This window comes from Phoca vitulina, unplaced genomic scaffold (assembly GCF_004348235.1).
Source record: "Phoca vitulina isolate PV1807 unplaced genomic scaffold, GSC_HSeal_1.0 scaffold62, whole genome shotgun sequence".
NCBI lineage: Eukaryota > Metazoa > Chordata > Mammalia > Carnivora > Phocidae > Phoca > Phoca vitulina.
This window is the reverse complement of record NW_022589765.1, coordinates 2711367-2737453: the sequence shown is the minus strand read 5'-3', so window position 1 is coordinate 2737453 and position 26087 is coordinate 2711367. Positions and strand designations below refer to the sequence as shown.

The following is a 26087-nucleotide window of genomic DNA, read 5'->3' as shown; positions in this document are numbered from 1 at the left end:
ATCCCCGAATATCCTCTTGAACGCTGTTTTATTTTCTTTGTTTATTCTCGGTGTTGTAAGAGGCTTATGTTTACGCTTCATCTAAGGTTGATAGAGTCTAAGGCTGGGCATGCTTCAATCAAGGAGAGTCACGGGGCACCTGGCGGGCTCAGTCGGTAGACCATGTGACTCTTGATCTCGGGTCCTGAATTTGAGCCCCATGTCGGGGGTAGAGTTTACTTTAAAAAAAAAAAAAAAAGGTGAGTCACTACTAGCTGCCATTGAAATCTGAGAGGACTGTTCTCATCCCCAGCGGGTGGCAAACACGTATCTGGCTTTGGTGCAAGGCAGCTCTGGGCATGTGGGGATTTAGAAATTGTTCTCCCAGCCTTGAGCTCCCAGCCTTGCCGTGCTCTCGCAGAACTAGGTGCTGAAGTTGTGGAAGAGATACAACAGACACATGACTTCAGTTATGTAAAATCCTGTTTTACAAGTATTTAACATAATCGAAAGGAACAATGTAGAAGACCGTCCAGCTTCAAGCATTAAACAAAGTCTTATTCCAGTAAAAAGGGGGAAGTTTGAGGGGAATATTACTTAGCAGCATATTTTAAAATAGAAGCAATGCTTTATTTCAGAGTAGGCAATGAAAGTTGAAAGGCTTTAAAAATTAATGATAGTTTAGCATCAACTGAAGAAAAAACATGCTCTATTAACAACAGAGGCTAAAATTATCAACACTTGCGATATGATTTAAAACAAGTTTTATGCCCCAAATGCAGATAGGTGGGCCCTGTACATCAAAGGGTGTATACAAGTCCACATAAAGACAAAGCACCAATGAAATGATTCATTCTCTCAACTAAGGCTTATCAAACAAAAAAAAAATCTGGAACATCTTTGGACATAGATGGATTTCTTTTAAAAGTTTTATTTATTTATTTGAGAGAGAGAGCAAGTGAGAGCTAGCATGAGCAGGAGCCTGATGCAGGGCTTGATCCTGGCACTCTGGGATCATGACCCTAGCGGAAGGCAGACGCTAACCGACTGAGCCACCCAGGTGTCCCAGACATAGACTGATTTTTGTTCCTCAATCAGCACTCCAGAATCTTGGCCAAGAAAGTAGGAAAAATCAGTATTTGCTCTGGATCAGGATTGCTCAAGATGACTAGGAAGAGTAGCAAAGGAGACTTGGCCCGTGTTGCTTTCTCACGGACTTTTCTGATTGTGTAGGAGCCTCCTGGTTGTGCTCAGGAGTGCCTGCACACTGACAGTACTGGTAGTTTCTGTGTTTTGGTCTCAGAGCTTCTGGTTCTTTCATTCTCTGTCAGCATGTTTCTGCCCCACATGAAGGCCATGTACACCTTGCCTCTATCATCAACCCGTCTGGGGACTAATTAAGCTAAGTCATCCCTGGCGGCCCCTGGGAAACCTGCAAGAACGGAAGCCTTAGCAAGCATTCCTGTCTGTGGGCCCGGGTCGGCCTTGGGTAGTACAACCGAGATCTTGCAAGGACCTTCTTCCAGTTGGCCTCCCCTCCCCCTCTGAACCTTGTGTTGGGGGTGGGGTGCGCAGGGTGGGGGCAGGGAGGGGGATTGAACCTTGTGGCAATAACCAAGCTTCTAAATTGCTGAGCTGGTTTTAATTGAAGTGTGAGAAGGAGGTTTGAAGGCAGAGAGACAACATCCTGTTGTTCGGGCGCTCCTCTCTCTTTTTCTGCACATCTGGCTGAACTGGGAGTCAGGTGGCTGACTTGGGGCCCGGTTGCCGCAGCAGGGGCATCTGACTTCCACCGGCCCACGCCTCAGCGGCCCACGAGTCCACCAGGCCATGGACGCGGTGGCTGTGTACCACGGCAAAATCAGCCGGGAGACGGGCGAGAAGCTTCTGCTGGCCACGGGGCTGGATGGCAGCTATTTGCTGAGAGACAGCGAGAGCGTCCCGGGCGTGTACTGCCTGTGTGTGCTGTGAGTACGTCGCGGTGGCTGCGGGCACCGGGCCCGCTGGCCAGACCGCACCGGCTGGGGCTGCGGGCGGCGGCGGCGGGCGACGTCGGGGCCTCCAACACTGCTCCTGCGACCTCCCCAAGGTCTTCCGCAGGTCCAGCCTAGGGGCGTCGCGGACCGAGCTTCGGGGTAGGCCCTTCATGGGGGTTTCACTCCCAGGGCCTTCCCGCTCCAGAAAGGCCTCCCCGGGGCCTTTTGTGGCAGCTGCGGAGAATGCCCTTTGGGGTGGGGAGACGAGGCCTAGAATCTACCTTTGCTCTGAGGAAGATCCAGGCTCCCCACCTCCTGTTTTGACCTCTAGTGGAGGCCAGCGAGGTGGAGCCCTGGGATGGCGGACTGGCCATAATTGGGGCCACCGACTCCTGAGAAAAGGAAAGGCATCTCTGCTTTTCCAGATCTCTTTAAATGGAATTGGAGGTGTCCTCCCAAGGGAAACCATCACGTTCTGGGAGAGCAAGAGGAATCCATTACTTTAAGAATGCAATGCCAGTTAGGTCGGGGTGCTGAGAGGGGGATATTTGGAAGTAAGACTGCCTCTCTGGATCTGCTTACTTCGCTTCTTTTGGAGGAGCTGTGTGTGGGGGCTGGGGGTTTCAGAAGTAGGACCCTTCTTTTTTTTTTAATTTTATTTTATTATGTTATGTTAATCACCATACATCATTAGTTTTTGATGTAGTGTTCCATGATTCATTGTTTTCATAGTGCTCCATTCAGTACGTGCCCATCACCAGGCTAACCCATCCCCCACTGCCCTCCCCTCTAAAACCCTCAGTTTGTTTCTCAGAGTCCATCGTCTCTCATGGTTCATCTCCCCCTCCGATTTCCGCCCCCCTTCATTTTTCCCTTCCTACTACCTTCTTTTTTTTTTTTTTTTAACATGTATTATTTGTTTCAGAGGTACAGGTCTGTGATTCAACAGTCTTACACAATTCACAGCGCTCACCATAGCACATACCCTCCCCAATGTCTATCACCCAGCCACCCCATCCCTCCCATCCCCCTCCACTCCAGCAACCCTCAGTTTGTTTCCTGAGATTAAGAATTCCTCCTATCAGTGAGGTCGTATGATACTTGAGAAGTAGGATCCTTCTTGATAAAAAGCTAGGACTGACAGTAGTGGTAAAGGGCATGAAGGGAAAACACCCCTGTTATGATTCAGCTTTGCCCTTTACCTAGGCATGCCTTAGTCTAACGCCCATTTTGAATCAGATGCACCTTCATCTTTGCTCCAAGGCTCCAGAATCAGGAGATCTGAGACCTAATCCTGTGCCAGGCTGATGGTAGACTTGTGACCTTGGCAAGTTAACCTCTCGGTCCTTCAGTTTTCTTGTCCATAAAATGGGTATAATAATGCGACCTACCTCATAGGAGAGTGAGGGGCAAATGCGATAATGCAGGTAAAGAATTTAACACTGGACCGGACACATCATAAATGCTCAGTAAATGTAAGCTATTGTTGTTATTATTGTATCTGTCTTCAGTCGAGTTCTTTCGGTACTCATGGGGCATTTCTAAGGAAGGACCTAACTTGATCATTTTTTGTTACACATGGAACACCTGCACTACGTAGTAGGCTCTAGTCAGAAACAAAATGAAGGAAAATGCTTGGTAGTAATTTTGATACCTAATGATACACTGCAAGATTGTGAAATACTTTCTGGGTCAGTGAAGAAGATCATACTGAGGCCATTATTAGATGATTTTCGTTGTTTATTGTTTTTTTTTTTTTACATGGTCAAGCCATGTTGGTGACAACTCTCAGGCCATGCTAAACACATTTATTATAAAGGCTTCAAGAGAAATATGTGGAAGCAGTTGAATCTCTTGGGCTCACATCTTTTTTTTTTTCTTTTTGAAGTACAGTTGACATACAATGTTATATTGGTTTTAGGTGTACAACATAGTGATTTGACAATTCTACGCATTACAAAATGCTCAGCACGATAAGTGTGGTCACCATCTGTCACCATACAAAGTTATTACAGTATTGTTTACTATATCCCCTATGCTGTACTTTTCATATCTATGACTTATTTATTTTATAACTAGAAATTTGTACCTCTTAATCCTCTTCACCTATTTTGCCCATCCCCCCCATCCCTCTCCCCTCTGGTGACCACCAGTTTGTTCTCTGTATTTAAGAGTATTTTTGTTTGTTTTATTTTTTAGATTCTGCATATAAGTGAAATCATATGGTATTTGATTTTCTCTGACTTATTTCACTTAGCATTATACTCTTTAGCTCCATCCATGTCATTGCAAATGGCAAGATTTCATTCTTTTTATGGCTGAGTAATATTCCATTGTATATATTATACCACATCTTCTTTATCCATTCATCTGCTGATGGACACTTGGGTTGCTTCCATATCTTGCCTATTGTAAATAATGCTGCAATAAACATAGGGGTGCATATGCTTTTTTGAATTAGTGTTTTTGTTTTCTTTGGGTAAATACCCAGTAGTGGAATTACTGGATCATGGTATTTCTATTCCAGTTTTTTTGAGGAACCTCCATACTGTTTTCCATAGTTGTCACACCAATTTACATTCTTACCAGAAGTGCGGAAAGGTTCACTTTTCTCCACATCCTTGCCGACACTTGTTATTTATTGTCTTTTTGATACTAGTCTTAGGCTCAGACCCTTATGATTTGCTTACATTATTGTTTTTCCCAATTGGAAACTGGGGAAGGTCGGTGAAAGCCATCTAGTATTCTGCGGCTCTTTTCTTATCAAAAGAATGTGGAAGAATGAGTGGGCAAGTGAAAGGGGCTTCTTTAGAGAAGGTGACAAAGGAGGTAATGAGCTCCTTAACCTAGCGGTAAAAAAGAAGCCTGGGCAGGGGAGTAAGATGAAACAGTGTGTGACAAGATGCACCTAAAGACTCAGCCACATTGGCCCCTTTGTTTTTTCTCAAACCTGCCAACTGTGCACTGTCCTCCTAGGATCTTTACACTTTGTTAGTTCTGCCTCGTGCCTCAGAGACCACTTCCTTGACCACCCTATCTAAATTAAGTAGCTTCTCCCTGTGCCTGTTATACTCTATGACTTTATTTTTCTTCAAGGAGCTTTAAACTAGCTGACATCTGCTTGTTTACTTATGTATTGCTGTTTTCTTCAGCAAAAATGGAAACTCACTGAAGGCAGGGACATTGTCTTCTGCACCAGGAACACAACCTAGCACATAATAGCCATTATGAGGCACGTTATGAGGTACATAATAGGCACTCAATAAATATTTTTGAATTAGCAAATGGATTGCCAAGGCAAATACCCTTCTTTACTGCAAAGAGCTTTGGACTGATAATCAGGCCAGGGTGTGGACTCTGGGGAGGTCATTCAGCTTCTCTGGGTCTTGATTTCCATACACGTTAAATAGGAATCATAAGGTGTGCCTACCTTTTGCATAAGATCGCTATTGGAAAAATATGCAAAAGAAAAGGACAACTTTTAGCCTTTCGCCTATGTAGGCCAGGACCACATAAGGAATTAACTTAGGCAGAGTGGGAAATTCTCAAACATGTAAGTTTTTACCCAAAGTGAATCTTGCATAAATGCAGTTTTTATGACTCTCAGTTCTCCATGCAAACTTCCTTATGAAGTCGTGGAATTTGGTAGGCCAACTGGGAGTCTCCTAGCATGTCTTTTGATGGGCACACTGGGGCCTCAAAGTCTTAGATCATGATTGCCAGGCTGTGCTACGGAGGAAAGACACAAGGAGACATTGTCTCTTATGAGAGTTTCTTACTCTTTTTGAGCCAAGGGTCCCTTTTGATAAACATAAAAATTTCATGCCCCCATTTTAGTACTATGCTGTAGTAACAAAAATCAAATTTTATTTTGAAATAAACAACATACTCATTTCAAACCAAAACTTGTGTGCTCATGATATGCAGTAGAAATAACAATGTAAATGGTGTCATATACACACGAACAAGATATAGCTAACAAACGTGAATTGACTATAGAATTCACTCAGAGTAGTTTCTCATTCTATCTCTCGTTTTCTCCCATTGTCCAAGAAGGTTTGGTTGAGCTTTAGTTTCTGTAATTTTATGGCAGAAATAATACATTATGTGTGCTTTCAAACTTTATTTTAAACTCTATTTTCAAACTATGCTTGCTCCTTTCCCTGGTCCTGAGCCCCCAGTCATGGCCTTTAGATATGGCCTTTTCCTCTGTTCAGTTTTGGAAAATTGAATCTCATAAAGCACTAAAGAAATTTTCCATTTACAGAATTTCTCACCTTCCTTTAAAGTGAGTTTTCCTTTCAGTTATTTTCAGTACATAAGTGCAGATTTTTGTATAATGAGTCTATTAAAAATAGTTCCTAATACCTATTCTTCTTATAGAAAACTTGAAAAATGTAAGTAATGGAAATGAGGGAAATCATCTATAGTTTTAAAACCTAAAGACAATTATTGTTGAAAATTAAGGGAATTTTCTTCCATATTTTAATAAAATAAATTGCTTTCTAAACACACAAGTGCTCTTACAATATCATATTCTACTGCATTTTCCACTTAACATGAAAAAAACCCATTCATATATATTTTAAGACATCATTTTTAATGGCTGCATGATAGTTCAGCCAGTGATTGTACTATATTTTCCTTAACCTGTCATCATTTTTAGACATTTGAATCATTCCATTTTTCTTTGCTGTTACAAATGTCATCATGATTCATATTTTAGTCCATAAAGATTTCCTTGTATTTATATTATTTCCTTATAATGAATTTCAAGATATGCAATTTCCAGGTCAGAAAACATTAACAGCTTAGGATTCTTGATATATACATGATCATCAAATATTTTTCCTAAATGGTTATGCCAGTTTACATATATGTTCATCAGTAATGCATGAGAGTGTCCATTTCACTATGCCCTCCCTAGAAATGGGTATATTGTTAACAAAAATTCTCCTTGAAATTTGGTGTCTCACTCTTTATTTCATATTTCTTTGATTAGTGAGTGTCTTTTATATGGTTGGTAAGCTATTATACCTCCTCGTTCATAAATTGGCTCTTTGTGTGCTTTGCCATTTAACCATTTGGATCTTACTATTTTTCTTCACACATTATGAATTTTTATATACTAGTCCTTGATCTGTTGCAAGTATCTTTTCTCAGTTTGGTGTTTGCTGTTACTTTTCTCTGATACACAAAAAATAACGTTTTTAGGGGCGCCTGAGTGGCTCAGTCGGTTAAGCGGCTGCCTTCAGCTCAGGTCATGATCCCAGGGTCCTGGGATCGAGCCCCGCATCGGGCTCCCTGCTCGGCGGAGAGCCTGCTTCTCCCTCTCCCTCTGTCTGCCGCTCTGCCTACTTGTGCTCTCTCTCTATCTCTGTTAAATAAATAAATAAAAATCTTAAAAAAAAAAAAAAGTAACATTTTTAGTAGTCAAACCTGTCACTCATTTTCTTTGTGCTTAATTTCTTCCTTTGCTTCCCAGCTTAGAAAGTTCTTTCTCCTGCAGAGATGTCATACCACTTCAGTTCAGTTTTTGTTTTCAATTTATGGTTTGGTTAGTTTACATTTAACTCTTTAATTCCATTTGGGATTTCATTTTGATGTGGAGAAAAGATCTAATTTGATTTTGTTTCAAAGTAGCTAACAATTGTCCTAATATAATTTATAAATAGAACTTCCATTCCCCATTGATTTCCTAGCCTACTTTAACATACGTTAAACTCTAACATAGAGCAGTTATTATTTCCCATCTATTTGGCTCAACTGATCTATTTATTCTTGTATTACTAGCACTGTAGTATGATAATGTTTAATACATTTAAATAATTATTTGCTATTCTTTTTTTCCCCAAAGATTTATTTTATTTATTTATTTTTTAAAGATTTTATTAATTTATTTGACAGAGAGAGACACAGTGAGAGAGGGAACACAAGCAGGAGGAGTGGGAGAGGGAGAAGCAGGCTCCCCTTTTAGCAGGGAGCCTGATGTGAGGCTCGATCCCAGGACCCTGGGATCATGACCTGAGCCGAAGGCAGACGCTTAACGAATGAGCCACCCAGGTGCCCCTTAAAGATTTTATTTTTAAGTAATCTCCACACCCAACATGAGGCTCGAACTCACAACCCCAATATCAAAAGTTGCACGCTCCACCAACTGAGCCAGCCAGGCACCCCAATTATTTGCTATTCTTATTTATTGGTTCTTTGAGATGAAATGTAGAATAATTTTGTTAAGTTAAAAAAAAATCCCATTGGGACTACATTAAACTCAATAATAAATTAAGGAATAATTGCCATCTTTAAAGAATGTAGTCTTTCCATCAAAAAACCTGATACATCTCTCCATTTATTAATTTTTAAAATTTATATCCATCAATAAAGTTTTGTAGTTTTCTTCCTATAGGTATTGCCCATTTTTTGTTAAGTTTATTTCTAGTCATTGTGTGTATGAATGTATGTGTCAATTTTTTTGTTTCTATTGAAAATGGAATTTTCTTTTTCTACCATAATTTTCTGTTGCTTAAGAAAGCTACCGACTTAACATTTTTCTTGTATTCATCCTGTGTACTAAATGCTCTTATTAATGCAAATAGTTTTATTTTATTTTATTTTAATTTAGTGTAGTTTAGTTTATTCTTTTTGGTTTTCTATGGATATTAGGTTTCTTCTCACTAAGTTACACTTGAACTCTGACATTTCTTCCCTTCTCACCCTCAATGTAGACAGCCATTGGGAAAGTCCTCCATGCCCACTGGGGTAGTTTGATGGTGAGAGGAGGAAAACCAATTTAAAATATTTAAAATAATTAGTTTGCAGAAATAGTTTATTTCCATAATTAGCATCCTCCTGTACATCTCTGACTTTGTTTGTTACCTATCTGATGGAAGATTTAGAAGCTGAAGTGCTGTTATATTCTTTATCTGCAAGGACGCATAGTGAAGTCATTTGACATATATGTCTTTAGATAAAAGGATAATTATCTTTTTGTCCTTTGAGATTTAAGGGATAACTGGGAATAAAGGTGCCTATCAAACCACTGAACTGGAGAAAAGGGGGAAGGAGCAGTGACGAAATAAAATTCCAGTTTATCAGTTGTAATAGAGGGAAACATTGTAGCCAAGAACTCAAAAGAATGAGAAATTATGACTTAGTTTACAGTTAGTTTTTTATTACAATTGGATATATGTGTTGGTGCCGCATTTGTCTTCATGATAATTTAGGTCACCAGAATTATTTTGGATTTTCTGAGTACAATCCATTAGTGGCAGAGCAAGCCTGAAAGCCAGCCTAGGATTAAAGTTGCATCACATAAACCACCAAATGTACAATTCACAGACCAGTAAATCAAGTGCTGATTCTGGTTGACAATGTGAAATTAAAGTTGCAAGATTAATCTGAGGATGTCATTTGCCTAAGTGAAGGGGAAGTCTGGGTTAATCTTTTTTGGGTTCTCCTCAACTGGCTTCTTTTCTTCAGCCCCTTCTTTCCCTCTCCCCCTCAGTGGACACTTCCAGCCCTGAGGCCAAGCAGACTCCCTCCCTTTTTGAGAACTGTGCTTTTGGAATCACCTTAAGACCAATTTATTAATTCACTCCCTCTGATATAAGAGAGAGACAGCATAGAAAGATGGTTAAGAGCCCAGATCTTTCATCCAGACTCTCTGGGTGCATCCCAACTTGACCCTAAACTAGCTATTTTATCTCGGGCAAGTTACTTAAACTTTCTGTATCTCAGGTTCCTTATCTGTGAAAAGGGAAATGATGATAAGAATAGTATTTCCCTCATAGGGTTAGTAATTCTCAGAGGATTATTACATGAGTTAATGTTTATAAAGCTAACATGTAGTAGGTATAGTTAATATAAATAAAAGATCTACAAATAATTGCAATACAAAGTCAGAGCATCATAGGACTACATAAATAAAATGTGCTGTGGCAGTTCAGGGGAAGAAGAGATTACATTTATTGTCATGACTCATCGAAACTGGTTTTACATAGTTTTCCCATCAGACTTGAAGCTGAATGACTTGATATATCAGTTTTGTAAATTCAAGTTCAGTCTGAAAAAAGGAGGATTATGCCATAGGAACTTCAGAAATCTCTTGACTCAGAGTATAGTGTCAATAATGATGGCTTTGTATAAGATACCATTCTTCTGGGTTTAAAAGTTCTGAAATATTTGTTAAAAAATCAGTCACATTTTAATTGTGCCTTGAATTTTGCTCATAGCATTGGTTTGTATAGACATAGACCGTATAGGCACTAGCATGCTTTATTTGCAGTGTCATGAAGAATCAGAGGTAACTAAACTTTTTCTTTTGTGTAGTCCTTGAAGTGGTATAAAGAAAGAATTGTGGTTTTGTTAGTTCTAAACCAAGATTTGTCCCTAACACTGACCCCTTGAGAAAATAAGAAATAAGTCAAGGTTGCTTTCTTCTCGTTCATTTCTAACCAGAGCACTTTTTTAAGGGTTGGGACAGCTTTTGAAAAAATGAAGGCAAATTTTAATATTAGCAGGGCCCAAATCAACACATGCTTTGTAGTCACTAAAATGCAAAATATTAGTTAAAATTAATGTCAATAACAATAACAACAACAATAGCAATAAAAAGCCTCGACTGTTTTCTACTAATTATTCATTTTCTAGATTTTTTTTTCATGATAAATTTTAAATTCCAGGACAATCAACAAGTCTGACAAAAGATTTGGTGGAGGAAGGAATTTTAAAATTACAGAGCATTCTTGGTTTGTCTGTATTAATGGAAGGAGTCAGAGAAAAGATAATCCTAAAAGGGATGCAAGAGTTTTTAAACATAAATTAGATTTTTCTGGTTTGTGACTTAGACTAGATTTGTAAAGCACCAAATCGTAATTTTGCTTCTTTTTCTTTAAAAAAATGTTAGTAGTCACTTATGTAACTTTATAGGAAAAATTAATATATGAGGATGCATTTATCTTAGTTTAAATTTGCTTCTAGTTTGTATACATACAGATATGGTTCTGAATAGTTGTAATCAGGGTGATGTCTCCATGTGTCCACTCCTTTCATGTACCATATTTTATATTAACATAACCCATGTGCTTAATTTAACATTTTTTGAAAAACATAAGAGGACTCTAATACCTTTGCACTTTGGTATAATTTTGAATGGTTCTTTCTGCTACCATTTTCTTATTTTGAATAACATACCTTATTTGGGGGTACTTAGGTTAATTCTCTTTTTTCCCACCCTTAAAATAGAAGTACTATGAAACTCTTTATGAAATTGCTTTGTCCTTTGATTCCTTGGAGTGTAATGAAGATAAGCAAGGTCATTCATTAGGTCAAAAATATGCACGGTATTATGGCTCTTTTTACAACTCTATTCCCAATTTATTTCCTAGAACAGTGGCTTTTCAGTGGATGGGGAGAGACTATGTGTAGTTTGAAAAAACATACTCAAAATTTAGTTGAATTTTATATTTTAAAATTATTATTTCATAACTCAAGCTACAGAAAACAAAACATGAAATTTTGTTGGAGAAGAGGAAGTACATGGTTCAGAAACACTGCTCAATGAAGACTGAAACAATTGAAAAAGCTTTGGCTTGTATTTATTTTTTTCCTTAAAAACTTTTATTTATTTTGAAATTAAAAACGTTTTTACTGAAGTATAGTTAACGTGCAGTGTTAGATTAGTTTCAGGTGTACAGTATAATGATTCAACAGTTCTATACATTACTCAGTGCTCCTTACGATAAGCGTACTCTTAATTCCGAAAACAGAGACTGAGTGACTACGGAGGAGGTGGCACAGAAGTGCCCTAGGTGAGTGCGAGAACCTAGCTTGACTTTGCAGAAATTGCCATCAAGAATCCCAATAAGGTGTGGGCATTCTTTTTGCATTTTAATCAGTCCACCTATAACTGTAACGTTCTTACAAATCACCCGCAGATCTTGTTAAAATACCGATTCTGATTCAGTGGTTCTCGGGCAAGGCCTGAGACCCTGCATTTCTAACAAGTTCCCAGGTGATGCTGATGTTATTACCCTGGCAATGTAATTTGGATGGCCCCTTTTTGGATCTCTTGCATCTATGACCATAGGGTAACGAGAATTGAGTACAGGGGATTCTCGGTCGGCGACTTCAGTGACTTGAAAGTGGAAGAGATGAACTACTGGTTTATTTGAGGGGTGAAGCGATTCTGCTCATTCAGAAATCTGAGGGGCGGGGGAGTAGGAAATTGTTAATATTAGATGGGTTAATCACAAGAAGTCTTAGGTGCCACTGACACCGGGTTGTTCAGAGACTGAGGGAGGTAAGGGCTTTTGAAGTGGTACTCAGGTTCCTGCTGCTTAACTGAAAGTGAGATAAGATCAGATTCGTTAGGAAACAATTTTCAAAACAGACTCATTTATTTTGACTAAATGAGGCTGAATGATAGTAGGGAGATAGATTCTTTGTATTTTTAGAGACTCGCTGTTTTAGAAAGTGAAAACTGGTTGCTTACGATTTTGCTTGCATTGTCGCTGAGATTTTAAATAATGCATTTCCACATCACCTTTAATGATACTGAATTGCTGCCATTAATCGCTTCCCAGAGGGAAATTGGAACGAAGGACCTATGCTATTTCTCTGCTTCTATCTCCATTTTGCTATGTGACTTTAAGAAAATCACTTAAAGCTTTAGGTTTCGAGTTCCCATGGTGAAAAATAGAAATCAAAGCCCTCACCTTGTTCCCTGTAGAGTACTTACTGTAATCAGTGTGCTTTGAGGTAGATTTTGTTGCTTAAAAAAATAAGACTTTAACAATGTAATATTATATATTTATTTAGCATATTATATATGCATATATCAAGCTATTTTATGTATGATCTAAATATGCTGGCAAACCTTCATAACAAAAATGAAACATTTCCTATGATCACACCAGCAATTAAATTGAATTTTTTTGGTTTCACAAATTGAATGAACCTGATCATAGTGTTTCAGATGTATTTTTTTGTCCTTTAGATAATCAGTACTGATGGATATTGATTAAAGATTCAGTAATTTAATGCACATTTTTAAAAAGATTTATTTATTCATTTGAGAGAGAGAGTGCGTGCGCACGCATGCAAGTGGGGGTAGGGGCAGAAGGAGAGGGAGAGAGAGAATCTCCAGCAGACTCCCCGCTGAACGCAGAGCCCAACGCAGGGCTCAATCCCACGGCCCCAAGATCATGACATGAACTGAAACCAAGAGTTCGACACCCAACTGACTGAGCCACCCAGGTGCCCCTACTCCACATATTTAAAGACTTTGAGTTCTAAAGGGAATTGATGGTAAGTGAGGTCAATTACTTGAGGATGACCCTCTGTTTGGAATGCTTTAGAATCATCTGTTCTTTAAAGTTTAAATACATCTGTTTTTACCAAAGTTTAACATGTATTCTAACCAAAGATCTATAGTGACCTAAACTTGTGCCTAAGAATAACAATCAGAAAATGTCTAAAATAAAACTGTGTTGATCCAGAGAATCTGATCCATACTCCTATTCATAATTTGAAATAATTCAGAACAAAGTTTACCCTACTTTTCTATGAAGTAAAAGTTTCTTAGGCAGATTATAATCTACATCCATTATAGTATGGGGACCAAGAGCTAGGGCTCTAGAGTTAAACAGGCCTGATTCAAGTCCCATCTTTGTTGCTTGATCTCTAGTGTGGTTCTCGTTACTTAGCTTCTCAAAGTCTCAGTTTCCTCATCTATAAGATTAATTTTACAATATAAAGCTCATAGGATTGTCGTGGGGTCCAAAAGAGATAATAATGCATGTGCTATGGACTGAATTGTGTCCTCATCAAATTCCTATGTTGAAGCCCTAACCCACATTGCGGCTGCATTTGGAGATAGGCCTTTGGAATATAGTTAAGGTTAAATGAGGCCGTAAGGGTGGGGCTCTAATCCAATAGGATGGGTAGCCTTATAAGAAGAAGAGAGAGAGTCTCTCTCCATGCACACACAAGGAAGAGGTCATGTGAGCTCACAGCAAGATGGTGGCTGCCTGCGAGCCAAGAGAAGAGGCCTCAGAATGAAAGCTATGTCGCTGGCAACTTGATCTTGGACTTCCAGCCTCCAGAACTGTGAGAAAATAAATTTCTTTTGTTTAAGCCACCTGCTCTGTGGTATTTTGCTGTGGCAGCCAAAGCAAACTAATATAGCATCTAAAACTCTTGGCATCAATTATAGTTGTACAAGTATGCTTACACACTGAGTGATGGTGGAGAATGTTTACCCCAAAGGACAAGCTGCTTTCAAGTACTTTAGCAGGAGTCTTTTCTGAAAAATTTTATTTATTTTTGAGAGAGTAAGAGAGAGAGAGCAAGCGGGGGGAGGAACAGAGGGAGAGGCACAAGCACATTCCGCGCTGAGCACAGAGCCAGGCTCGGGACTTGATCCCATGACCCCAGGATCATGACCTAAACTGAAACCAAGAGTTGGATGCTTAACCAACTGAACCACCCAGGTGCCCCAGGAATTTTTTTAATTCAAATTTCTATTCTTACTATATTATACTGTAAAGTAACTATAATAGTAATATTATAGAAATATAGTATTATATTTATTATATTTATAATTAATATTATTATTTCTATTAAGTGGACCTGATAGTACCTTATTCCAATAAAATATTTTTCCCCTAAAGGCTCTATATGTACTTAAAAGTAATATGACCACACTTTGGGGACACCTGGGTGGCTCAGTCAGTTAAGCGTCTGCCTTCAGCTCAGGTCGTGATCCCAGGGCCCTGGGATCCAGCCCCGCAATGGGCTCCCTGCTCAGCGGGGAGCCTGCTTCTCCCTCTCCCTCTGCCTGCCACTCCCCCTGCTTGTGCGCTCTCTCTCTCTCTGACAAATAAATAAAATCTTTAAAAAAAATGACTACACTTTCTTCAGTCTATTTAATAATCCATGATTTTTACTAATTACAACACATCTCTAGTTTCTTTCTGTCCAGTCTCTCAACTAGACAAAGCCTTAGGAGTGTGAGCTCCCAAATTTTAAAAAAGGGAAAAGATAAAGAAGGCTCTCTAAAAACTGTGATTAGCCAGATATAATATGCAAGCAAGTTAGATCCCCCAGGTTTTTCTTCCTGTGAATGCAGCGGTGCCATATATGTATAGGTAGCATTTATGTGGAATAGTTAAGCTCAAATTTAGAGCATCTGTTGTTCTTTTGGATTGTTTCAGTAATTGAAGTTTATTCTTTCACAGGTATCAAGGTTACATTTATACATACCGAGTGTCCCAGACAGAAACAGGTTCTTGGAGTGCTGAGGTATAGCTTTTTTATTATTTTTTGCTTCTGGGGGTATCAGGGAGGTGTTTGAAATATAGGCTGGTTTTATAAAAGAGTTGTCAAATCCTACTTTCCCCAAATATTCATCAGATTCAAATCACTAAAGCTCCAACCCAAAATTGTTCATGGGTCTTAAGAAGGCTTTAGAGAATTTTTGTCCCAGTTCTGTTCAGCCACCATCGTATAGAATGGTCTCACTTTGGGGAAAATATAAAAAAGTTGAAGGATTGTGTCAAACTTTTAGTGCCTATGCAAAATTTTAGAAAGCATACACAAAATGTGTATTATGGTTAAATAAGCAATTATTTACCAAATGATACCAATATGAGCGTTGGATCAATGGTGGATTAAACAACATGACTCCTGTTTTCTAAGAGCCTCTATCTAATACCCCTGGGGAGATACAACATGAATTCAAGAGCGATGTGAGAGCTCAGAGTTTGTCGTCAGGTAGATCTGGGTTCCAGGTCTGGAACCCCCTCCTCCCTGACAGGTCTGTGAACTTGGGCAGGTTACTTAACTTTTCTCTGAACAAATTTCTTCATCTGTAAAATGAGCCTAAAAATAGTGCCTTGCTCATAGGGTTCATTTTGAAGATTAAATGGGATAATGCTTATAAAAGAAAGCTCTTAGCTACAGGACCTGGTACATAGTAAGCCCTCAAAAATGTGAACTCACCCAAACTGCTGGACAATATGATTGTATGTAGTCAATTGCTATGTTATTTAGCATAGGAGTTCAAAGAAGGGAAGATTTTCCAAGGATTAGTAATCAAGATTGCTCTTTGTGTGGAGGCAGACTCCTAGATGGGCCATGTGGGAAAGACAAGGGTAGGCAGAATAAAATTAGAGGGAGCATTGCAGTGGTTTTAAAGGTACGCTCTCCAAAATTCTAAAGTTCTTCCAACTGGGTGCCATGGGGTAGCCGGGAGTGGGGGTCAGAGGGAGAGGGGGACAAAAGTGGGTATGCTTTTGGGTGCCCAATTCATCTTTGATCCGAAAGGTTCACCTTTGTTTTGCTTATCAGCTGGGACTCGGATAGGATTTCATTAGAAAAATGGGCTCTGATGGCTTTGAAAACATTTGAAAGTCACTATACCGTTGCAAGTAATGCCCACAGAGTGAATTTATTTCCATGTACCAGGGTAGGATATCACATCTTACCAATGTAGAGGTCTCTACAACTGAAACCTTTGACCTCAAATGCTTTCTCAGATTTCTGACTCTTTAAAAACAGCCTGTCTTTATAATGAAAGCACTTTATTATGAGCTGTTTGAAAACATAAATGCAAATATCAACCTCTGTTAATAACTCAGTCTATGCGCTTAAGAAATACTAAAGTCTAGACTTAAAAAAAATTAAAATAGCTCTAACCTTTACAAATTCATCGGTAAACTAGAAAGCCCAAGTTGCAGACTACAGATGTTTTAAACTACAGAGATGAATTAGGGCAAGTTTTCAAACATGTTGCTTTATATCATAAATAAATAATTCATTAATAATAATTAATTATAATTAATAATTACTTTATAATTATCACAGATAATTAATACTGTGATACTAATTAGAGGCAAAGCAGTAGCATTTCTAATCAAAACGATTTACACCCGTTTATATTTTAAAATTCTCTGCAGCACTGCAGAGATGATTGAATCAGAAATTAAATTTCATTTATCATGAAGAATAGTTGTGATATATACATATATATTTGTATATACTTTGATTAGAAATAGCCTTTCTCCCTAGAGAAGTAGCCTTCGGCTGCTGAAGAATATTCTTTATGGAAAGGGCCTTAAATTATTAGGGTTTAGCTAATCTTGTCTTTAAATTTGTTTTCTTCTATTTCAAGTATAATATCATATGCTAATTGTTACATGCTTGTGATCATGTTAAGGAAGAAAGGGCTTATTGAACATAAATGTCCTTTCATCCTGTTGTCTGGTCTGACCCCATATTGTAATTATCTGCACCAAGAGAGCAGAAGATTGGCATGTTTTCTCCAAAGGGAAAACAGTTTGTAAAAAATGCCTTAGATTTATTTTTGAAATGCATATTGCATTTTTTCTATCTACTAAATTTGCTTTCTTAGTTATGTTTTTTTGTTAAGGGAATATTAAACTAGTGTGTGTTCTCAGAGCTCATATCACCTGACTGGAAGAAATTTCTCCAGAGCATATTGAAGACCAGCTGTGATCCAAAACATGTTTCCATGGATAACTAAGAGATGGCAGTATGGGAAATGTGCAAATTTGAACAATAGCTGAGTTCAGTGACAGAATGGGAGTTGTCAGTGGTACGATTCTTGTGGTAAATGTATTTTCAAAATTGGTTAAATGACAGATATTTATACTGCTTTTTGGAACAGTGCTTTAGTTTGCCACACTGCAGGAAAAATCATGGCAGTAACACTCCATCCTCTGTGCAAAGATTGTGCTAGAAATCTAAGTAAGTCTGAGATTTGTTTCAAAGAGTGGAATGAAATTTTAACTCTGGATCCCCCGAATTATGAAAGACAAATATTATGTGAATATCTACTTTTAGATAGACTTTTAGGTTTTATCATTGCCTAGTGTATTAACTTATCTCATGAGACTCAGGCTAAAATTTTGCTAAATTGTGAATTTAGAGAATTCTATACACAGTCAACTATCATTTATTAATATGTGCATTGTCATCAGCATATTGTAAAAAAAAAAATGTACTAGGGTGCCTGGGTGGCTCAGTCGGTTAAGCGTCTGCCTTCGGCTCAGGTCATGATCCCAGGGTCCTGGGATCGAGCCCCGCGTCGGGCTCCTCAGTGGAGAGCCTGCTTCTCCCTCTTCCTCTGCCACTCTCCCTGCTTGCGCTGTCATGCTCTCACTCTCACTCTATCTCAAATAAATAAATAAAATCTTAAAAAAAAAAAGTACCAAGCTCCCTCTGTGGACTTCAGTGCCTTTGGGCTTTTCTGGATATTTGATCATCAGTAGATCAGTAGATGCTAAATAACTTTACTTATTAACCTAAGCAAAACACTGTAAATTAGGATAGTCATTTGCCAGCGAAACATTGTATCCCATGTTCAAATTGTACATCCAGTGCTATTATTCCTTTCTGTTAGTGTGGATAATCAAGTGTTAACTGCATGTTAAGTCCCCATAAAAAAGATGTTTCTGTTGATAAATGGTTTTACAAGCCACAAGAACAGCTAAAAAGATGTGTGGTTTGAAATCTTTCCATACTGGGGGAGTGTACAGTTTCTCTTCTGGTTGGTAACTCTAACTTCTCTAGAAACTGTTTGGTCTTACCCTCTCTGTTGGTGAACTCATTGTGGGTATTGGCCTGAACAACAAAAGACTGGGTGCTGGGATCTAGAGCCAGTTCTGCTTCTGATTATCTGTGTGACCCTGGGCAAGCTGAATTGTCCCTTTGTATTTCCGTTTCTTTTTCTTTTTTTTTTTTTTTGTTTTAAGTAAGCTTCACGCCCAGCGTGGAGCCCAGTGCGGAGCTTGAACTCACAGCCCTAAGATCAAGACCTGAGCTGAGATCCAGAGTCGGTCGCTCAACTGACTGAGCCACATAGGCACCCCTGTATTTCCATTTTCTTATCTGTCAAATGGGAATAAGCAAATCAGCAAATCACTGCCAATTTGTGAGGAAATAGTGGAGGCAAATGACGGGAAAGTGCCTGGAATTGAAAAAGTACTGTGAGGAAGATATAAGGAGGTATTTTGTGCCTATGACCTGCCCATGCCATTTAGAGATTCTGTCTTGGAGCCAAAGAACTGTTTGGAGCCCTGTAAGAATGGCCATGGTATTTTGGATGAGGTCTCAAGTCGAGTTCTGGGAAGGTTTTTTTTTTTTTTAAAGATTTATTTCTTTATTTTAGAGGGGGGTGGGGAGGGGCAGAGGGAGGGGGGGAGAGAGAGAGAATCTCAAGCAGACTCCCTGCTGAGCACAGAGCCCAGTGCAGGGATAGATGCTGGTTTCGATCCCCATGGCCCTGAGATGCTGACCTGAGCTGAAACCAAGAGTCCGCCGTTCAACTGACTGGGCCACCCAGGTGCCCCCAGTTCTGGGAAGGTGTTTTGACCGTAGGGGTGGAGCTGAGAGAGAGAGAGTGTTCTACATCTACTGAGGCTCTGGACTCTGTGAGCCTCTCAGTAGACACTAATTTAAAGCTAAAAAGAACTTTTTCAGTGCTTTCAAAAAAAAAATACTTGCCCCAATGTAGGAAATGACTGTGAGTTACTATGGACAGCGTGCTGTCTTCAGCTTTTCGTCTAGTTGGCTGAAGTTTGCTCGCCAGCCTTCATGTTTTCTCATTAAATGCTAACAAACAAATAGCTCCCACCTCAAGAATCTTCCAGATGGAATAGCTGAAAAACAGCTTTCACAAAAAAACCTAGTCATTGTTCAATTGCTTATAGCAATACTATTTTATTTTATGTAAAATGACAGTTTTGAGCTGATGCCTAAAGCTGGGCTCATAAGCTTTTGCAGGAAATTGTTATTTTCAGCAGTGCCTTTGCAAGAGAATTGATGTCAGGAAAGGAATACATTTTAATAGTCACTTGCAAATAATGATCTCTTCAAAAGCAAACAAACAAATAAATAAAGGTGACCTTATATAGTCTTTCATTTTCGTGTCATAGAGAAAACCTTGTCACGGTGAGGTGTTGGCAGAGAGCAATTTTGGGGAGGATAGGGAAGTTTCCCGAGGAGGAAAAAATTCAATATGAAGGATGAGGCAGTACGTATGGTGAGGGGAGAGTCTGGGGACTAACTAGCTATGTGTTGTGTGTATCATAACGGTCAATTTTTAATTTCCTGCGTAGCATTTTTATTGTGGAATGATGACTGGGAGGCTGGGTTGCTGTTGTTGGTTTGTTTTTTCAGGCTTTTTATTAATGACCTGTACGATCTGTGTTTTTTCTGTGTTTAACTGCATCTTCTCTGTTGGCGCATTCATTGTGGGTAATGGCCTGTATACCCTTAGAGGCTCGGGATGTGTGATGGGTAGCAGGCAGGAAGGGCAGGAGCTTGTACAAACTAATACCACCCTTGGGAGAACTGAAATGACAGCTCATTAGCTCCTCTTGCAGGGAAATTCAGCCAACCAAAGTAAGCTCTGCTGGAAATGTTGTTTTTCCTTCTTCCTTATGTTTTCAAATATTTGAACAAGTTATACAAATGTTACCGGTCTAAGCCTCCCTCACACATTTTGTAGGCCTATTTGTATCATTCGGAGGTAGGTGAATAATTTGCTTGGCCTTTTATTTTCCAGACAGCACCTGGGGTTCATAAAAGATTTTTCCGGAAAATAAAAAATCTCATTTCAGCATTTCAGAAGCCAGATCAAGGTATTGTAATACCTCTGCAGTATCCAGTTGAGAAGAAGTGCTCCGTTAGAAGTGCACAAGGTACTACAGGTATGGTTCACTGTCAATTTTCGACAGGGCTTGGCAGCTCGCGGTTATGAGTCAACCTGTTCATAAATATAAAGTTATGGGAAGTTCCGTAAGCAACACACAGTGGGGAGGTAGGTGTTGCCAGCCAGTCGAGCGAGGGGGGACTATTCACAGGTTATGATTTCAATAGGCTCCACTGTAAACTTTTAATAAAACTCTGGGAAAATATAAAGAATTCGATGAGCCCACAACATTTAAACCCCTCTTTTCCGTCTTGTTCTCCGCCTTGTCCCTTTTGTCAACACCGAAGTACCATTTCACTTCACTAACTTAGACACAAAACGTTTGAAGAGTGGGATAGTTCCGACAACACCTGGGCCGTCCTTCACCTTTGCTTAGTAAACGATACTTTCTTTCCCTTCAGGGAAGGAAAGGCTAATGTTAGCGTGGCTCACGTGATCCTCATTTCTGAATTTGTGGTGCTTGAATTAATGACATTTTATCGGAGCGAAGGAAAGTAAATTAGTACACGCTATTATGCTATAGGCACACGTTGTCCCATCTCCTGAGCGAAGCTATTTTAGTGTATGTATCAAGCTGACGACAGAATACTGGTCAATATCTGCAGCTATGTGATTGTCTATTCATCTACTGAAAGGGGTTAATCACTTGTTTGGAGTAAGAGGCTATGCCTTGATTGAAACAATAAATATTTATGATTAGAAAAATGAGTTGTTATGTCCCTTTTTGACAGGGACCCAGGCTGAGGCATAAACTGACAATTAGACTTAAGTGCTGAATTAAATTAATGAGTAGTTAGCCTTTATAATAGAGATATAAATAGAACTCCAGTTTACAAATTGCACATTACAATTACAAACTGTTCCTTTCTGCTCCGTATTCCATTCTTTATAACTCAGTTTTAAGTACCGGTTGCTTGAGCGGTATCACCGGGTTATATCTTTGTGAGCTTTATGCCGTTGGAAATTTTATGATTATAAGTTCGAGTTAACCTGCAATTTTAATAGCTTGTAAGTTTATCCTTTCTTGATTTTCGTGATTATTTTTCTTTAGGGAGAAGAGAAGATCCTGATGTCTTCCTGAAAGCACCATGAAGAAAAATCAAATACCTTGTACTTTATTTTCTATAATTTAAATATATGCTAAATCTTATATATTGTAGATAATACAGTTCAGTGAGCTACAAATGTATTTCTAAAACCATCATAGTCCCGTAATGGAAGTCTCTAGCATGATGTAAAAGCTGAAATGGACTTTGCCGGTAATGAGGCGCTTTGAAATGAGGTTATTTTCAGTGTTATTTACAAATGGGAAACGATTTAAAACATAATGGTACTTTAGAAAAGATTAATGTCAATTCTTGCCAAATATAAATAAAAATAATCCTCAGTTTTTTTCTCAAAATCACCATTTTTTAGTGAAATATTATTTGACAGCTACTGATTTTAAAATGTCTTGCTTGATTAGATGGCAGGAAGCCGGTTCGTGTCCCTCGTCTTTGTCATTAGGTATTACGCTCTCCACTGGCTACGGTGGTGTAGGGTCTTTGGGGATTTATGAAGTTGCGCACTGTGTGTTAAGACAAGTACTGGATAAAGAGGGAAGAATTTCTGTTTAATTCTAAAAGCAACATTTTCGCCTAGTGTCCTGAAGTTGGATAGCAGAATCCACAGACCAATCTGGAGTTTAAAAATCCCGTAATTTAAAATACGCTCTAAATGTTGATTACATTTGATATTACAGGATTTTTCATCTACCTCTACCCCAGTTGTTGGTACTCCACGTAAAACCTTATTTTGAAAGAAAACTTCAGCAGCTGTGCTCCTGAGTAGCTGATTTACAAGCGATCTCCCTATTAGGTAGCCCTATGGGAGCCCTGAAAACCTTACAGTTGTGTTGTTTTTTAACAATTCCAAGCGACGGCAACCTAAGTGAGAGCCAAGATTTTACACAGTGACAGATATTTATATTTTTTTCTCACATGTATATTTTCATGACTTTTGTGATTTGATTATATATCAAGTTGTTTCGGGGCTCCTAGAATTCACTCACTCAACAAAGACAATAGGCACTGGGGTAGAGAAGTAAAAACACCCAGCCCCTGTGCTCAGGCAGCTCGCTCTCTAGTTGGACAAGAAAACAGTAACAATTAAAAAAAAGTAACAGAAAAAGAGCAAAAGATGTCAATAAAAGGTGATAAGCACATGCTAAGTGAGGTTCCCACTGTGTAGGTGGATCTGTTGTTAGAGGCAGAATGAGTCAAGACAAATACTCTGGTCCGTGGTCCATAGGAAAATGCTAAGTTCTGTTATAAACTAATAAATTGGAATTCTGGGTTGTACACGAGTGGGGGTGAGCTTGATGAACTGCCAAGAGACAGAGCTACTCTCTGTGCACTGGCAAGATCTGGTGTCTGAGCATTTAACATGGATGCAGTGCGAGTGCCGACGTGGAGTTGGGCCATTTACCATTTCTAGAAATAAAGGCATCTCTTTAACTTGTGAAGGAATTCAGAAAGCTAACTTTCAAAACAAAATGCGTATGTTTAGATAATTTTTCCTTTTTTGTAGCTTGGGTTTAAATTTTAATAGATGTAACTAATTTTCACTCTCTCTAGCTTGTTCATTCTGGAATAATCCTAAATACATGAATTATGTTTGCATGTTTCTTTACCAGAGTCTTTTTTGAAAAAGCTTTTTTGAATCATTAATGGTCTTTCATATTTCAATAAAATATTTGAAAGCTTTATTTACCTAATTTGTCTTAAAATATTTTTTAAAAATATTCAGAGATAGGTGCTATTAATATATTAAACAAAGCATTGATGAAAGCCATCTTATCTTATTGGACAGATTCCCTGAAAAAGCTAAGTGCTTTTTTCTGGGTCTGCTACTGTCAAACTTTCCAGTTGATGTGCCTACCCACTGTCTTCTTTTGCTGGCCTTTTACTCATAAAGTTTTTTTCACTTTTTCTCTCCCAGCATAAGCATTCTTGCTATTTCCCAGTACATAATAGCTTGCGGCTTTACAGAAAGGTCATATTCTTGCCATATCTAAAATATTGCCATGCTAACATATACCTGTAAGATGCTGAGTCAAGATAGAAAAATGCACATATATTTCCAAGTGTACACCTTTCTTCAGAAAAAAAAAGTGTGTCAGCAAGCCCACAAGAACATGACAGTTTATCAAACACTCATTCATTTCCTCTGAGTTTGTTCTTAAGAGATAAGGTCAGTAAGGGAGACAAGCTTAGGTAATTGTCAGTTTGGCTATTACAAGCAAGTAAGCTTTGTGGTAGTACATAGGTAGAATAAGTCTACAGAGGATGCCTCTGATTAAGACTTCTAGTGTAAATGGAGGGCTGGATTGAAGATATTTGTGGTAGAGCGGATAGAGAATTAAAAATGTGAGAAATAGCTTTAAAATCTGTTAAGAAGGTTTAGACATCAGCTCATGTTTTATTTGATTCACTTTATTGAGTTCAGAATCCAGAGTCTATTAATAATAAAATCCAGATTTGCCCTTGAGCATTTCAAGGTTACAAGATACCTACCTAGTCTTCCTGTTAGAGAGCTATAAATCCAACGTTGTCGCCTATGTTTGTCCTTGTAGTAAATGGGATACCATTAATTTAGAGTTTGCAGCTAGGGGTGAAGTTAAACTACCCACTTTGGAAACGTTCATCATTTGGGGTCATTGGCCAAACTTGTGGCAAAAGGCAGAATTTTCATCATTAGGTCGTTGGCCTCTTAAATGAATATTTTTATGTAGAAAGATACAACAAAACCGATTGACTGGAGAGAGCCCATCAACATAATATTTGAGATTTGAATTCTTTCAGCTTTGTCAGATTATCCGTGTGACCTTAGGTAAGTCAGTCTGTTACTATTATTGCATTTGCCAAGTAGGAACAATGAAGTCTTGCTCATCTCCCAGGATTATTGAGGTACTAGAATTATATAAATTTGAGGAAGTAATATTGCTAAAAATTTAAGTAGCACTGATATTCAAAGATCTCTAATAATGAGGGTGAATAGGGAGGGAATATGGAGAAATCTCTTCTCTCGTTTAATGATTCTATGTAGGAGCTCTTGCCTCTTTTTGCACACTGAGGGTGGGGTAGGATGGGTATTTTAAAAAAATGACTAGGTGATACTAATATTTCCGCCCTCCCACCCATGACCCCGTTGCTTTTTGCTGACTGGTTGTGTTGGAACAATCGGGATTGTCTTCTGCTCCATGAATCTTTTCACTGTATCTGTGTCCCAGTAGGCCCCTTCACCTGCGGCGGATACATTCCAAGACTCCCATGGATGCCCAAGCCCATAGATAGTACCAAATCTTACATATACTATGTTTTTTCTTATATGTACGTATCTGTGATAAAGTTTAATTTATAAATTAGGCATAGCAAGAGATTAACAACAATAAGTAATAAGAAAATAGAACAATTATAACAATATACCGTAATAAAAGTTACACAAATGTGGTTTCTGTCTTTTTCAAAATAGCTTACTGTACTGCACTCACCCTTTTTGCGATGGTGTGAGGTGATAAAATGCCTACGTGATGAGAGGAAGTGTGGGGAATGACGCACTCATTGTGACAGTGTGAGGCTACTCTTGACCTTCTGACAACGTCAGGAGGAGGATCATCTGCCTCTGGACTGTGGTTTACTGCGGGACTGCAGGTAGCTGAAACCCTGAAAAGTGAAACTGCAGATAAGGGGAGACTACTGGATATATCACTGAATAAAAAGGCAGCAGGGCATTTAAGGGTGATGTAAATTCCAGGATTCCAAGCAAGTTTCAGAAACAAACAGGTTGTTTGGACAATGGGTGCCCATTACTATCAAGTTGAATTTTGCAAGCTCTATTGGCCTGCTTTCCCAGTGTCACTCGTAAATATGTTCTCGTGAAAAATAAGTGCCAAATGGCCATTGGAACTGCCCGGGACGTGCGAGCTGTTGTTTTTTAGTGTTTCCTGACTGCCTCTCTCCCCCATTCGCTTTTTTGCCAATGCATCTGCGTGTTCTGCTCTCCTAGCTCTCCCCCACCCGTTTTGCAATTCTTCATTTTCTTTCCATTGCTCAGAAAGGCATCGACAAGAGAAAGAAACCTTTTTAAAATAATAGCCTAGAGGCATTTAAACTTGCAAAAGCTACTCTTCTTTTTTTATTAAATGGTCATTTGTGTCAGAGATCCTATTTGTACGAAAAATAAAAATGAAGAGACATCTGCTTAGGATTAGTGCCTTTTTGATTTCTGCACCTTCATTTTCAAGATGATGCAGTTTTACTGTTCTCTGTTAGGGAGCTACTTTTCAATTGTCAGGTGACCAGACAGACTCAAGAATGCAGTTTGGCGCATGAATAAAACGGGACGCAGTGTTCATT

At 38.8% G+C, this 26087-nt stretch overlaps 1 protein-coding gene across 1 annotated transcript; it reads left to right on the top strand.

Moving 5' to 3' along the window:
* The first annotated feature begins 1674 nt into the window (after positions 1-1674).
* Positions 1675-23354, top strand: SH2D1A (SH2 domain containing 1A). Its single transcript, XM_032391416.1, has 4 exons — positions 1675-1946; positions 15194-15257; positions 20545-20689; positions 21743-23354. The coding sequence occupies exons 1-4, from the start codon at positions 1810-1812 to the stop codon at positions 21781-21783; spliced, it is 387 nt and encodes a 128-aa protein (XP_032247307.1). The 5' UTR covers positions 1675-1809; the 3' UTR covers positions 21784-23354.
* The last annotated feature ends 2733 nt before the right edge of the window (positions 23355-26087 follow it).